This window comes from Grampus griseus, assembly GCF_964374135.1.
Source record: "Grampus griseus genome assembly, chromosome: 4".
Lineage (NCBI taxonomy): Eukaryota > Metazoa > Chordata > Mammalia > Artiodactyla > Delphinidae > Grampus > Grampus griseus.
Genome location: NC_138997.1, coordinates 25,146,245 through 25,163,540, shown reverse-complemented (window position 1 = coordinate 25,163,540; position 17,296 = coordinate 25,146,245). Strand labels below are relative to the sequence as shown.

At 41.4% G+C, this 17,296-nt stretch overlaps 1 protein-coding gene across 1 annotated transcript in view; it reads left to right on the top strand.

Moving 5' to 3' along the window:
- The window catches only part of SLC10A7 (solute carrier family 10 member 7), a 250,841-nt gene that overhangs the window by 212,733 nt on the left and 20,812 nt on the right, over window positions 1-17,296 (top strand). Inside the window, exon 10 of the mRNA XM_082653781.1 lies at window positions 9-82. Coding sequence (XP_082509907.1) covers window positions 9-82 — 74 coding nt within the window. The remainder of the gene's footprint in view (window positions 1-8; window positions 83-17,296) is intronic.

The window sequence follows — 17,296 nt, the reverse complement described above, 5'->3', positions numbered from 1 at the left end:
GCCACTAGGAACAATTCAGGTTTCACACCAGCAGACACTGTGGCTGTCATGTTCTGTTCTACACACAAATCCCTCACATTGGGTAAGTGTCCCACAGACGTAAAAACCAACTTAATATTACCCTCAGATAATTGCATCTTATGATTGTGAAATTCAAACAACTCTTCAAATTAAATGGATGGGGGTATTTTCCACTCTGTGACCTAAAGAACAATAGCAAAGTGAGGATGGGTCATAGCTTTGAAATACCATCACTGGATTGAACCCATTTTTGAGGGCCTACATTTAATAGTGTAGGATTTAACTTTATTTGTAATCATGTTTTCGATTCTCATAGAAGATTTTCAATGTAGAATGTTCATGTTAAAAGTCTGGGGGTGCGTAGTTGGGGGCAGGGGGTGCAATGAGCACAAACTTGGTTTTGGAAGGCTCTAGAGTGACCCCTGGGAAATGTCACCTTATATTTTCTGGAAGCTTGGAGCAAGGTGGAAATAATGTTATGACTCTAGTTTGATATTGACATTAGTTTGAAGTTCCTTTCAGAATGTTATTTCTATAAAGAAACACGACATAGTTATCATTAACTCAATCTGATCAGCACCTAAAATGAAATAAGGACGTATTTAATGGATAAAAATAGATCAAGAAAAGTGCTATTTTCTACTTAGCTTTATCCAGTTTAATGACATTATCCCAGTAACCTGTCCAAGACATCTGGAATCCATGTTTTTAGTCATTAAAAGTCATTAAGTAATGAGAAACTTTATTGAAATATACATCATTAACAAACTCCTTGGGGTAGTAGGCACATTGTGGTAAAACTAGTTTTAAAAATTCCATTACATTTTGACGTGTGACTGACTAAAGAGAATGACATTGCTCTAAGTCTGCCCGTGTTAAAGTTCAGTCTGTAAACTAGGAAACAAAGAGATTTCATAATGGTTTTACTAGCCCCAAACATATTTGTCTGATAGAATTATTTTCAGTCTTGCAAAGTTTGGGAAATGATTTAGAAATTGGACGTACTCTTAAAGAAGCAATTGCTATCTAGGGGTTCAGCTTATTTGAAGAAAAAATATATATATACTGTCCATACGTTGCATTATGACTGTTAGGTTTTCTTTATAATCATCACCAAATAGAATTTGAAAGAGCTTTTTGGAAGCCACATTCCAGTCCTGATTTTGTGATCCTGGACAAATCACTTAGGCTCCCTGAACCTCAGCTTTCTCACTTTGTAAGCCATTTTCTTACTTTTTCTTAATTCTTAAGGCTGCTGTAAAGATTAAAGATAAAATGTGTTAAGTACCCAGCACAGGACTTGTACCTAATACAAGTCAGTACGTGACAGAATGTGTTCAGTAGTTGTGCTGTGTGTGGATTGCTGTGGACGAAATGAGAGTGCCCACCTAGAGAGCTCGGTGTGCCGCCTGGCACATAACACATACCCTTAAAGCAGCAGCTGTTATTAGTTATTATTAACTGTATTGGTTATGACGGTATTACCATTCCCAGGGTTCCAGTCCCCTGACCCCGGTTCCGTAGATGTTCATGTAACAGGTGTGGTTTAACTGTTGACCTCAGAGAAATCATCTTGCACTTCCTCCTTCATGCGGTCGTTGTGATGTGATGCCCGGTGCTCCAGGTCTCCTGAAAAGGAAGGGGCTGTTACAAAGGTAGGGAGGCCAGAGGCGGATGCTGCCAGGCACCTCAGAGGTCACGAGTCAGGGATCAAATGAGCCTGTGTCGTTAGAGCAGATGCTGAGTCCTGGCTGCACCACATATGCTTCCACACTTCTGCAGTGGCCTTTCAAACCTGCCCCCCCTGTAGGATTTGCTTTTGTCAGGACAACCAAAATGGGTTGTGTTTGTTTCTCCATGATTTTCTCCTGTGCTTGGAGCTGGCGGTGGTGAACCCGAGAAGCATACTGCACCGTGATCAGTATTCTTTTCTTTTCTGTAAGCAGAATACCTACTCATCCTATCTTTTTTTTTTCTTTTCATTTTTTTCATCTCAAAGCCATATCCTTCTGTCCTTGATGCTTTCTAATTTTCAGGCAAACAGGTGCTCTGAACGTCGATCAAAAGTAGCTGTTGTGCTAAAAATGTTTGGGTTAACTTGGACTTCTGCTTTTGCATTTTGCTTTTGCAGTGTTCGCCCATGAAATAGATACTTGGGTCCTCCAATAAAATACTGATGTGGTATCTAAGTAACCATCGTAGTGTAAATCCTTAGTTATTTCCATAACATGGTAGACCTATGCTTTCTTGGAATTGCAAGACCTAAATACTCATCCTGACTCTTCCACTGAGACATCCCCAGGCCTCAGTTTCCGTAGCTCTTAGATTAGGGAATTTTACTCCGAGCTAGGCTATTCTATCATGCTGGGATCAGACCTGGCTTCCTGCCTGCAGTCTCCTAGGTAGCATTTATAAAAATGACCTCTTTGCTGCTTCCTTATCTCAGCGAGATGGCACGGATCACCCTTGTCCCAGGAGCACCCTTATTTCTACATACAGCAAGGGGTGTTCGGGTCCTGTTGCTTGAATGGACTTGTTAAGCCCTGTAAATTTAGTGTATCAGTTTTCACAAGATCCAATTCATGTTTCTCTCTACTGGTGACCTGACTTCTCTGGTACAGAGGATATGCCTGGCAGTGACCTGAGGTACAGGCCGATAATTATCCTAATGGAACTTCTCATCTGCATAGCAATGAAAGAACATCACAATAAGTGTGAAGAATTCATATTCCAGAAAGCAGGGGGCAAATTTCAGGTAATATCACTCAGAGTTATATTTCTCTTACTTCAAGATGAAATACGACAGATTAAAATGCATCTATTTGGCATGTAGAAAATATATCTATCCCTTTTGTGATCCCTGTCAAAATATTTCTTCTAGTGATTTTAAACACACACACACACACATAACATCTCAAATAGAATACATTAAGAAAGCCCTGTGAAAGAACATTTTTTATTATTATATCCAGTATTTGTATTTAAGAATAAATTATTGCAGGCCCGGTGACACCCAGGTAACTAATGAACCGAAGATGAAAACTCTGGCTTTGAGAAGCCTTCTGAAAGTTCTCTTGTACATACACTTGAAATTTATTTTTTTGTTCTTGCTTTTGCCCTGTCTCAGTCTCTTCAATGTACTTGCATCTACACACATGCAGAATTTGATTCATTGCTTTTATTAGTGCATTTGCCATTGATAGATTAGTTCTTCGTATTAGTACTTTTTCTACTGATTGATTGCAGATGAAGTGACTATTTGACCTTTAATTATGAGGCTTCCTATTGAAAATGACATTGAGCTATGGCTTCACATAATCCATCTGGAAAGCCTGACATGATGCCATTCCCTGGAGTTCGTTCAGGAAGAAAGCGGAGGCCTGGAGGAAGTGCAGCGCTTTCACTGTGCTTCATCTGAAACAATACTACAGGGCTTGTTTGCTGCTCTCCTGTAGTTGCACCTCAGGGTTGGAGATAATTATATTTTGTCAAGACAGCATCACTGGCTGTGGGTTGCTCCAAAAGCCATGAACTCTCCCAAATTGTTTTCTAGTTTGATGGTGATTTTTGTATAATGATGAGAAGATACTTTACATAGCAGAGGTGGGAGAACAGCGTGCACCCTAGTTACCAATGGTTCAGTGCTCACTCAGTCAATAGAGCTCATCACAAAAGAAATTCGATCCGAGGGACCCTGTGGAATTAGTATTTTATTTTATTTATCTTTTTCTCTCGAGTGTTCAAATCACTTTGGTATCTAGAGTTCTAATATATATAGAAAGCTTTCTCACTATTCCTAGAAAGAGAATGTTTAAGGATGTTCGAGATCCTTAAGTGAGTGTATGTTTATATTAGTTTTTCATGTTTCCAAATGGCAAAATGAAAGCGTATACTCCTAGAGCATGTCAACTGACAACTGGCAATCAGTTGTGAGACCAGGTGTTTGTTTCCAAAAGCTTTTCTGAATTGAAAGAATGCTCTTTAAGTTTTAAATAGAGTGTCGTGATCAATGTGTATTAAAAGTCCACTATGGGTCTTACCATTTATAGACATTTGTGTACAAAGACCAATCAAGGCATCTTTTCCTCACATTGAACTTCATTATGAGTCTACGCTTGCAGTTACACAGCTGAGCTGTGATAAGAAACTATGCGTTAAGCAAAAAGCATATAGCTTTTTGATAGACATAGGATTCTGGAAAGAGTGGAAAGAATACATACCTGATTCTAGTTGGGATTCAACTAGAATCCCAACTAGTTGCAGTTCTCTCACCAAAAGCTGAACAAATCACTTAACTGCTATCAGCCTCAATTTCCAAATCTGTAAAATGAGAAGATGGAAGAGATGGTACTTGAGATTCCTTCCAGTTTTAAGTTCCTATGAGTCTTTTGCTCAGTGACTGATATTACCACCATTCTATAAGGTAACAGTTTCCCTGCTATGTGTGAAAAGGAAAAGAGTTCTTGAAAGGAACAGCTATATAAATAATGTTACAATATTACAAGAAAGGAAATATGACTGTTACATCTTCCTAAAGAGGCTAAAAATTATCTTCATACTCTCCAAAGAGTTTCATAGGAGACACAAACTCTGAAAAGGATCTCATTTTCAATTTTACTTGGAAGCTTTTCAAGAGTGCTAAAGGATTACCCTGCAGCTTGGGCTGAAAAGATCATTTAATAACATCTGGGTTATTTTCTCCAGAGGAAATGGAATTGAAATAGGAAAGTTTGCATTTCTGTTTTTCTTTCTCCCTAAAACTTCTCTGCAATTCTATTTGGCACATAAAGACTATTATCTTGATGAAACTGCCCTACAATTGGGAAGCACTTTTTTAAAGCCTTTAACCCCTTAACTCTTGTTACCTAAATAACCTTGAATATTAGCAAATCAGTAATTATTATCTTATTTTTCAAACAAAGAAGTGAAGCGTAGAAAAAATTCTAAAAATTTATGCCAGGGCATATAACTAACAGAGACTAGATTCCAGGTCTCCTGCTTCCAGAGCTGCATTGGACAATAGGATGTGAAAGCTCTTTGAAGACCCAGAAGTGCTAGACTGATTCTGAGTGTTCTCAGTGTACACTCTCAGTGTGGGTTTGAATCATTTTATTGATTGTTTAAAAAAGAAAATCACTTCTGATTCCATTGCTAGTTATGAGACAGTTTAAAAATCTTCACTACCTGTAATTGTGGCCATATGTATATATTCCTTATGGCCCGTCATAAACTGGCACACAGTCCTTATATTTTCTTTATTAACAAAAGGTTATATTGTAGTTAAAGTGTGCCTTGATGGGCCAGCCCTTACCTTTCAGGGGCATCAGTGTCTGCACTCTGTTCTTGCAAACTGAGAACCACAATGCTGTTTAACAACAAACTATCAAAGTAGAAATCGAAGTCCTGGGTAAAGACAGAAAATAGAAGTTTGTCTCTGAGGCATAAGCGTAAATATATTTTTTGTCCTGCAGTTTGCTTTTGGCGTTTCAGTTCTGTAAGGAAAGACAGTATGGGGTCCTCTACCACCTGACAGATTTTTTTTTAAATGGAAGTATAGTTGATTTACAATGTTGTGTTAGTTTCAGGTGTACAGCAAAGTGACTCAATATATATATACATATATTCTTTTTCAGATTCTTTTCCATTATAGGTTATTACAAGATACTGAATATAGTTCCCTGTGCTATATCGTAGATCCTTGTTGTTTATCTGTTTTATGTATAGTAGTGTGTATCTGTTAATCCCATACTCCTAATTTATCCTTTCCTCCCTCCCCCACTTCCCCTTTGGTAACCATAAGATTGTTTTCTATGTCTGTGTGTCTGTTTCTGTTTTGTAAACAAGTTCATTTATATCATATTTTAGATTCCACAAATAAGTGATATCATATGGTGTTTGTCTTTCTCTGTCTGACTTACTTCATTTAGTATGATAATCTCCAGGGTCATCCATGTTGCTGCACATGGCATTATTTCATTCTTTTTTATGGCTGAGTAATATTCCATCATATATATATATATATATATATATATATATATATATATATATATATATATATATATATATATACACATCTTCTTTATCCATTCATCTGGCATCTGACAGAGTCTTAAAGATGCCACTGAAATTAAAGGCCCAGTAGGATTTACCACCATAGTGAAAACAAGTTGGGTAGTGTCTGTCCTTTTGTACTGTTTTCTGATCCACATAAAGAAAGAGAGAGATGCAAGTTCTCAAACAAAGTGATACACTTATGTTTGGAGCTTTGCAGATTACTTTGTTTTGAATCTTTGATTCTGAATTTGGTGTCTGAACTTCATCACTAGCATATCCAGACTTCGTAATAAAAATTTAGGAAGTCCCCAGGTTCTGCATAAGTATCAAATGAAATACATTAAAACCTCTTTGAGGATTTCCTAGCCTGATGCTCAGGTACCATTCTTCTGAACGATACCTCAGGAGGTGTTCGCAGTGTGCGGTGTTCACCAGGACCGATGCCCTGGTGCTCACACATTTCTGCTCCTTCTCCACGTTTCCTGTGCCGGGGACTGTCAGACATTTTTAACCACAACCTGCAGTTTAGAAATACCTTTTACAGTGTGATCCAGAAAACATTTGCATGTGTGTAAAAGTTTGACAAAACAACATTCACTCTCACTTCTCGTGATACATTCCATCTGCTAGCCAAGTGCTAGATCAAAACCCATTACATTGATTCAGCAACTCATTAATGGGTCGTGATCCAAGGTCTGAAAAATACTACTTCACGTATTGCTTGGTGAAATTTTACCCCCTTTCTCAAATAGTTACCATGTAGGCTTCGGCTACTGCTGTCCGTTTTTCACGAAACTTTAACCGAAATTTCTGATACCATGTAAGAACCAGACCTAATTTGAGACTTGGAATAATTCTTGAAGTGCAGTCAGGTCACCTCCATTTAGATTTTATTAATCCAGCTTATATAACAGAATTTCTATACCTTTTGTTGATTTACTTTTTAAATTGTTTCTCTATTCAACATGTTTTCAATTAGTAATAATAATAACAATGGAGATTAATTGGGTACTTAATAGGCTAAATGCTTGTTACAAGAAGTAATTTACTTGAAAATATTTTATGCTGATGGTTAGTGTAGACCTTGGCGCCCGGGACAGCCCACTGCTCTCATGGAAAATTCTCACTGGAGTGTTCAGCTATTATTTTATCAAAAAGAAAATACTCCAGAGGCAGCTACAACAGATGCTTTTGTTATCTATATCTCTATCAACCAGAGACTTTACTAATTAGCATAATGAATTCAGAAATAGGTTTTTTTTTTTTTTTTTTTTGCGGTATGCGGGCCTCTCACTGTTGTGGCCTCTCCCATTGCAGAGCACAGGCTCCGGACACGCAGGCTCAGCGGCCATGGCTCACGGGCCCAGCCTCTCCACGGCATATGGGATCTTCCTGGACCGGGGCACGAACCCGCGTCCCCTGCATCGGCAGGCGGACTCTCAACCACTGCGCCACCAGGGAAGCCCAGAAATAGGTTTTTATTGATGAAATTACTGACTTGTTGCCTTGCATGATAAATGTAATAAATGGACCCTCATTGATATGTAGCCTGCCTTTAAACTTAAGAGACACACTTCCCACTTGCTAGAAGAATTTAGCAAATCCCATGTCCTGAGTATGCAATCCCCGGGGCTGTGCTGAAGGCCTGATCCCTACCAGTTTTGTGCTCAGCCTCTGTCCGGAGGCCCTGTAGTCACCTGAGGCTGACTGTAAGGGTTACTGAATCCTGCTCTGAGAGACCCTCTCCTGCAAGGTGCTAGTGAGAGCACTGTCAAGGTCAGAGCTGGGACTTTAGTTGACACTTTTACTGCTAATATGTGTTAACCTAAAAATACCTGTACCTGTGGCCGCTGGCTTTCATTCAAAGCTGCTGGCAAGGTGCTGGGAGTGGGGAGTACAGGTAATTTTCACCTACCCTTCAAATTTCTTCAGCCACTGTACTCTATCTGCTGGAAGAATCTGGAGCTTATGCATGACCAGCCTGGTACAGGTCACGTTCCAACAGTCCTTTCCATGCACCAGCTCACCTCACTACCACAGTCACCCCCTGCAAGGGAGGTGAGGTCCAGAGTGATAAACAACTTGCCCAAGTCACATGACCTCAAGTGGCAAAGCCAGAAGTCTGACTCTTAGCCACTGTGCCGAGCTGTAATGAGAGTTCTGGGGAAGGTCCTATGCTGTGAAACCCAGGTTCTTGTATCAGCCCTTGGTTGCTAACATGAAAAGTCTAGGCTAGATGATCTCTGGGATCCTTCTAGTTCTAACATTCAATAATTTTCTGATTTTGAAAGACTTAAGTGTTAGCTTTAGAATCTTGAGTCATTCAGAGGGACAGCCTAAGATCAGCATTTCTCAAAGGGTGGCCCTTAAAAATATAGCAAATTGCTTCCAAAAAAAAAACGTTATGGGGCCTCATCTGAGGCCTACCGATTCAGAATTTTTAAGAATAAGACCCTGGAGCCTGATTGTAACACATCGCAAAAAAAGGGTATTATGCACACAAAAGTGTAAGAGCCACCATATTACATCCATCCATAATCACCTCTCAGCTTCCAGAGAACCTAGCTCACCCACCCAGGTTTTTAGGCGAGCATTTGACCTAGCAGAGCATTCGGCCAAACTTTGTATAGGTGCTTAGTGATGATGGTGGGAACCAGTTTGTACCAACCACGGTTGTTGGTTTTCTTTTTTTTATTTTTTTTTTTAACTTTAGCCTAGCCATGGTGCGCCCCACTTTTAGATACTTTTTTATCTCATCATTAGCCAAAATGAGATGCTTAGGACATAGAGGCTTATGACACACCACTAAGTACTATAAAAAGGTAAACAACAAACATTTTTCTTAAAGACTCAGTAGGCCTGGACTCTGATTTCTAGGAATCACTCACTTCGTTCCATGGCCTCATGGTCATGTCTAGGAAGGATAAAAACCTGTACTGATTTTTTGCCTTCAGATGTTCTCTTGAGTCCTTTTTTTTACCAGTCTGGTTAAACCACCGTGCTTGGATTTCACGAGGTATAACCCGAGCAAAAGAAAACCGTCCATTTCGTGCCCATCATACCAAGCACTCACTCCAAAAGAGGGGACTTTCTTCCTTTAAGACCATGTCTTCCTGGCAAGCTGACGGTCGAATTTAAGCATATTTAAAAACAATTTCAGAATGCCTTACTATTTGCAAGTTATCCTTTTAAAAAACCCATTATGAAAGGAAATATATATGATTTTCCCCAAAAGTCTCACAGTGTCATTGATACTGTAGAAAGATTTTAAAAAAACCCATCAACACACAAAATAGAATCATGCTTTGCAGAAGTCAGTGCTCCGAAAGGGACAGCAGGCCAGATAGAATCATAAGCACTTATCAAGAAGTTGTAAACAGATGGAGGCCGATGGAGGTTTGCGTGGCATCCGAGGTAGATGTTTCAGTTCCCGTGGCAGTCCTCAGCAGTCCCCATTCTCAAAAATTTTAGGAATGCTTCCGACCTCATCCTTGATGATTTCAGTGACAAACCCCTTCCCTGCTCAGTCCTGTAGACTACCGAATTTGAACCCCGCAATACTGATTCATAATGCTATTCATAATAATAATAATAGCTATCATTTTGGAGATGCCGACTTTATGCCAGGCACTGTACTGGGTACTTGACATGCACTGTCTCACTGAAACCTCCAACTACCACTTGAGATAGTTATTTTAACCTCATTTTGAGCAGATGTGGAAACTGAGGGTATTCGGGTCAGGTCACCCGATCACGTAGCTGGTGGGTAGCACTGTCAGGACTGAAAACCAGGTCTCTGACGTCAAAGCCCAAGTCCTTTCCATCACACCACCCAGTCCTCTAGAAATAGCTCCAGTGGTGCATCGTCTGCTGCTCTCTCGGTCTCAGGATTGGAGCAGGAACAAGAGCGGCCAAGGCTTACATGCGGCAGCGTCACTGTAGCCGAGCTCACTCACCGTTGTTACCCTACAGCTCAATGGCAAGGAGACAAAAAATCCCACATAGGGCTTCCCTGGTGGCGCAGTGGTTGAGAGTCCGCCTGCCGATGCAGGGGACGTGGGTTCGTGCCCCGATCCGGGAGGATCCCACATGCCGCAGAGCGGCTGGGCCCGTGGGCCGTGGCCGCTGGGCCTGCGCGTCCGGAGCCTGTGCTCCGCAACGGGAGAGGCCGCGGCGGTGAGAGGCCCGCGTACCGCAAAAAAAATACAAAAAAACAAAAAAAAAGAAAAAAAGAATGGTGTCTCTGGGGGCTTCCCTGGTGGCGCAGTGATTGAGAGTCCGCCTGCCGATGGAGGGGACACGAGTTCGTGCCCCGGTCCAGGAAGATCGCACATGCCGCGGAGCGGCTAGGCCCGTGAGCCGTGGCCGCTGGGCCTATGTGTCCGAAGCCTGTGCTCCGCAACGGGAGAGGCCACAACAGTGAGAGGCCAGCGTACCGCAAAAAAAAAAAAAAAAAAAAAAAAAAATCCCACATATTGTACAGCGGCACCTCAAACTATACACCGAATCCTTACCCCTGTGCGTCTCTAAATGTCAATTGTTAGTGGTGGAAGCTTTTAACTCCGCAGTTTCATATTTCTTTCAAAATAAAAACCACCGTGTCATAGTTAGAAGGAGCTCTAAAGAGATTCATTTTACATGTTAATAATCAACTCACATGCCCGAAGCCATATGCACTCCGTGCTTCTGAAAACAGGAAGTGAGGGGACCACATTCTGTTGTCCTGGAGCTTGTCCTTTCTGAGGAGGCCTTCGCCACATCCAGGAGGGCCGACCACAGCCCGTCTCCCAGGGCTCTCTGTTCATCCCTGCACCTGCTGTCAGTTGCGGAGGGGATTGTTTATTATTATTAATATTTAGAAAGGTTGCCTCTAGCGGTACTAAAATGTGCATCACAGAACAACAGTTGTTTACTGTGTTTGAAGTGAAGGATCTCACCCAGGAGAGCTCCTTCACTTGAAGTTTCTCTCTCTCCATCTCTACTTGCAAACAGAGATTAATGAATAACAATTATTGTTTCAGAGTTGCATCTCTCACATTATTTATTTGGTCATAACTCTTCCCAGAAATTCCCTTAATTGAACCAGACACTATAAACCAGTTTGCATGGATTTGATGACAGCCAGCTCCATGCTTCTTTACAATAAAGAATAAAGGACTCCACGGCTGCAGAATGAGGTGACACCCACTGCCTCCTTGTCCCCATCTATAGACCTATCCAAACAATTCCAGCCAGATATTAAAGTTAGCTGCCCATTTTTTAAAGCCATGCGGGATGCAGTAGGTTTTTGACAAATTACCCTGGAGGCAGGAGGAGATATAAAATTGGACATAGGGCTTCCCTGGTGGCGCAGTGGTTAATAATCCGCCTGCCAATGCAGGGGACACAAGTTTGAGCCCTGGTCCAGGAAGATCCCACGTGCCACGGAGCAACTGAGCCCGTGCACCACAACTGCTGAGCCTGCGCTCTAGAGCCCGCGAGCCACAACTACTGAAGACCAAGCACCTAGAGCCTGTGCTCCGCAACAAGAGAAGCCACCGCAATGAGAAGCCCGTGCACCGCAATGAAGAGTAGCCTATGCTCGCCACAACTAGAGAAAGCCCGCAGGCAGCAAGAAAGACCCAATGCAGCCAAAATAAATAAATAAATTTAAAATTGGACATAACTCAAAAGATTCCTGAGCCCCAGGAAGCCAGCTCGTTTGGAATGTCACCTCCTGAAGCTGAGCACGCTCATGGTTTTGGAGCAGTGACATTTCCCAGAGCTGCCTTTGCTTCAGGTTTGCTCTACGTACTAGTTACTAGCTGTGCTAGAACTACTACTGTACTCTAGTACTCGTAGAGCAAGCTTTCTAAATATTAATAATAATGAAAACCAACTCCTCTGCAACTGATAGCGAGTGCAGAAATGTGCAGGAATAAACGGTGCCAATGGAAAGATGCTTTGCCAACATCATTTGCTCAATTCATGCGTTCATCCAACAAGTGTCTATTTCATGCCTACTATGCACCAGGCACTGTCCTAGGCCCTAGGGTGGCACAGCAGTGAGCAAAACACGAAAACTCACTCCCCCTTATCCAGCTTCCTTTCTAGTGGGTCCAACAGACAAACACTCAGACATATTGCACATCAGATGATGGGAAGTGTGTGGAGAAAAAGAAAACCATAAAGGAGAATAAGGAGGGCCAGAGGGAGGTGGGGACATTTTAGGCTTAAAGAGAGCTTTGGGTCAAAGACCTGTAGGGAAGAGGGAGCAAGCCACATGATATAGAGAGGAAGGAGGCTCCCACCAGGGGGAACAACGAGGGCAGAGGACGTGAGGCCACGGTGTGCTCGGCAAGTTGGAGAAAGAGGAAGGGGCCAGTGTTCAGGGAGCAGAAGGGGTGAGAAGAGAGTTCTAGGAGGCGTGGTAAAAGGTCACAGGAGAGTGCCGGTGATACCGTGTGAGACCTTATCCACCCGCTGTGAGGACTTGCCCGCTGTGCAGAAGGAGAGGGGAAGCCGTGAGGGGTCTGAGTGAACAAGTCAAAAGATTCAGCTCCCACTTTGGCTGCTATGTTGAAAAAGGACTGGGTCTGGCTGGGGGGAAGGGTGCAGCAGGGAGAAACAGGAAAGCCAGTTAAGAGCCTTTAATCCAGATGAAAGCTGGGGTGGTGTGGTTAAAGGTACTAGTGGAGTGGTGAGAAGCGTAGGATCCTGGTTGTAGTTTGAATGCAGAACTACTGGGATTTGCTGACGAATTGGATTTGTATGTAAAAGAAGGAGGAATGAAAGGCGATTCCAAGGGGTTTGGCCTGAGGGGCTGGAAAGATGGAGTTACCATTTACTAGACTGGATGAGAAACAGATTTTACTGGTGGAAGAGGGATGTGGGGCAGACCCAGAGTTCCATCTTGAACGTGTTAAGTTTGAGATGCCTTTTCGACATCCAGAGAAGAGTTGTCTTTGAGTCTAGAATTCTGGTCTAGGCTGGAATTTTCAGCATATAGATGGTAGTTTAAGCTATCAGGTTCCATGGGATCACTAAAGAATGGGTAGACAGAGGAGAAAAGGGCTCCGAGCACTGGGCCCTGAGGCCCTCCAGAGGTTAGGGAGGCTACGAAATTACTTTGAGTGTAAAATGATATTGAAATTAGAAATCAGCCAGACATGTAGACGTCCAAAATGGCTAGCCTGTATTTTTCTCCCATATCACAAGGTTGAGGTGATGATTGAATAAGAAAGTAGATATAAAACCACTTTGAAACATTAAAAGGAAGAGGGTCTGGCAGTCCTATGGCACTGCATCAAGCACATGGGTTGCCTTATTATCTCATTGGATCTACACAACAGCCCTGCACAATAGCTATTATTGATCCCATTGTCCAAAAAACCGAGCCTCAGAGAGGTCAAGTAAATCACCCCAGTTTACACAGTGAGGAGAACGGCAAAGCCAGCACACAGTGGCCATATGTCTACCTCCAGAAACCCCCAGAAACCTCTAGAATCCTCTTGCTCTCCCTTATTACCAGACCAAGCTTCTCAGCCCAGCTCACACTGGAATCACCTGAGAGCTACGCAAAACTGGGCCGGGACCCTCCCCATACCTGTTTGCTCAGAATCTCTCAGGATAGACCCAGGTATCACAGTTTTTAAAAGCTACCCAGGTGATTCTAACGAGCAGCTGCCGCTGAGAGCCATGGTATCATGCTACTTCCTTTATTTGTACGCATGCGTGGTCCACTGTGTTCAGAAGGATCCAGGTGGGATTACACCTGTAATTATTACCTGTTCATTTGTTAATAAAACCGACCATTTGTGAAAACCACAATTCTCTGTATTGTGATTAGATATGTTAAACTGTTCAGAGTTTAAAGAAAACCAAGGGGATTAGAAAAACATTGTTATTTCCAGAAATGGCTTCCAGGGTTCTCTTATTTTCTTCCTCTGCCTAAAAGTCCTCTGAATGAGGTCTTCACTCCCCAATTTTTATATCACTGAAAACAAAGGAGGGCAGAAGTAGGTTAGCGGGACAACATCTAGCCAAGTTAAACCACGGAAACGTGAGTCAGACTTTTATTTATTTATTTATTTAAGTTGTGTTGTTTCTTTTTTTTCTTTTCTTTCTTTTTTTTTTTTTTTTGCGGTTCGCGGGCCTCTCACTGTTGTGGCCTCTTCCGTTGCGAACCACAGGCTCCGGACCCGCAGGCTCAGCGGCCATGGCTCACGGGCCCAGCTGCACCGCGGCATGTGGGATCCTCCCGGACTGGGGCAAGAACCCGTGTCCCCTGCATCGGCACGTGGACTCTCAACCACTGCGCCACCAGGGAAGCCCCTGTTGTTTCTATTTTTATTTTTTTGACTTTTTTTTAACATCTTTATTGGAGTATAATTGCTTTACAATGGTATGTTAGTTTCTGCTTTATAACAAAGTGAATCAGCTATATATATACATATATCCCCATATCTCCTCCCTTTTGCATCTCCCTCCTACCCTTGCTATCCCACCCCTCTAGGTGGTCACAAAACACCGAGCTGATCTCCCTGTGCTACGCAGCTGCTTCCCACTAGCTATCTATTTTACATTTGGTAGTATATATATATGTGTCAATGCTACTCTCTCACTTCGTCCCAGCTTACCCTTCCCCCTCCCCATGTCCTCAAGTCCATTCTCTACATCTTCATCTTTATTCCTGTCCTGCCCTTAGGTTCTTCAGAACCCTTTTTTTTTTCTTTTTTTTAGATTCCATATATATGTGTTAGCATACAGTATTTGTTTTTCTCTCTCTGACTTACTTCACTCTGTATGACAGACTCTACGTCCATTCACCTCACTACAAATAACTCACTTTCATTACTTTTTATGGTTGAGTAGTATTCCATTGTATATATGTGCCACATCTTCTTTATCCATTCATCTGTTGCTTCCATGTCCTGGCTATTGTAAATAGTGCTGCAATGAACATTGTGGTACATAATTCTTTTTCAATTATGGTTTTCTCAGGGTATATGCCCAGTAGTGGGATTGCTGGGTCATCTGGTAGCTCTATTTTTAGTTTTTTAAGGAACCTCCATACTGTTCTCCATAGTGGCTCTATCAATTTACATTCCCACCCACAGTGCAAGAGGGTTCCCTTTTCTCCACACCCTCTACAGCATTTATTCTTTGTAGATTTTTTTGAGGATGGCCATTCTGACTGGTGTGAGATGATACCTCATTGTAGTTTTGATTTGCATTTCTCTAATGATTACTGATGTTGAGCATTCTTTCATGTGTTTGTTGGCAATCTGTATATCTTCTTTGGAAAAATGTCTGTTTAGGTCTTCTGCCCATTTTTGGATGGGTTGCTTCTTTTTATGATATTGAGCTGCATGAGCTGCATGTAAATTTTGGGGATTAATCCTTTGTCAGTTGCTTCATTTGAAAATGTTTTCTCCGATTCTGAGGGTTATCTTTTCGTCTTATGTTTTCCTTTGCTGTGCAAAAGCTTTCAAGTTTCATTAGGTCCCATTTGTTTATTTTTTATTTTATTTCCATGGGTCAAAAAAGGATCTTGCTGTGATTTCTGTCATAGAGTGTTCTGCCTGTGTTTTCCTCTAAGAGTTTTATAGTGTCTGGCCTTACATTTAGGTCTTTAATCCATTTTGAATTTATTTTTGTGCATGATGTTAGGGAGTGTTCTAATTTCATCCTTTTACATGTAGCTATCCAGTTTTCCCAGCACCGCTTATTGAAGAGGCTGTCTTTTCTCCATTATATATTCTTGCCTCCTTTATTAAAAATAAGGTGACCATATGGGCATAGGTTTATCTCTGGGCTTTTTATCCTGTTATATTGATCTATAGTTCTGTTTTAGAGCCAGTACCATACTGTCCTGATTACTGTAGCTTTGTAGTATAGTCTGAAGTCAGGGAGTCTGATTCCTCTAGCTCTGTTTTTCTTTCTCAAGATTGCTTTGGCTATTTGGGTATTTTGTGTTTCCATACAAATTGTGAAATTTTTTGTTCTAGTTCTGTAAAAAATGCCATTGGTAGTTAGATAGGGATTGCATTTAATCTGTAGATTGCTTTGAGTAGTAGAGTCATATTCACAATGTTGATTCTTCCAATCCAAGAACATGGTATATCTCTCCATCTATGTGTATCATCTTTAATTTCTTTCATCAGTGTCTTATAGTTTTCTGCATACAGGTCTTTTGTCTCCTTAGGTAGGTTTATTTCTAGGTATTTTATTCCTTTTTGTTGCAATGGTAAATGGGAGTATTTCCTTAATTTCTCTTTCAGATTTTTCATCTTTAGTGTATAGGAATGCAAGAGATTTCTGTGCATTAATTTTGTATCCTGCTACTTTTCCAAATTCATTGATGAGCTCTAGGAGTTTTCTGATAGCATCTTTAGGATTCTCTACGTATAGTATCATGTCATCTGCAAACAGTGACAGCTTTACTTCTTCTTATCTGATTTGGATTCCTTTCATTTCTTTTTCTTCTCTGATTGCTGTGGCTAAAACTTCCAAAACTGTTGAATAATAGTGGTGAGAGTGGACAACCTTGTCTTCTTCCTGATCTTAGAGGAAATGGTTTCAGTTTTTCACCATTGAGAACATGGCTGGCTGTGAGTTTGTCATATATGGCCTTTATTATGTTGAGGTAAGTTCCCTCTATGCCTACTTTCTGGAGGGTTTTTATCATAAATGGGTGTTGAATTTTGTCAGATCTTTTTCTGCATCTATTGAGATGATCATATGGTTTTTATCCTTCAGTTTCTTAATATCGTTTATCATATTGATTGATTTGCATATACTGAAGACTCCTTGCATTGCTGGGATAAACCCCACTTGAGCATGGTGTATGATCCTTTTAATGTGCTGTTGGATTCTGTTTGCTAGTATTTTGTTGAGGATTTTTGCCTCTATGTTCATCAGTGATATTGGCCTGTAGTTTTCTTTCTTTGTGACATCTTTGTCTGGTATTGGTATCAGGGTGATGGTGGCCTCTTAGAATGAGTTTGGGAGTGTTCCTCCCTGTGCTATATTTTGGAAGAGTTTGAGAAGGATAGGTGTTAACTCTTCTCTCAATGTTTTATAGAATTCTCCTGTGAAGCCATCGGGTCCTGGGCTTTTGTTTGTTGGAAGATTTTTAATGACAGTCTCAATTTCAGTGCTTGTGATTGGTCTGTTTATATTTTCTATTTCTTCCTGGTTCAGTCTTGGAAGGTTGTGCTTTTCTAAGAATTTGTCCATT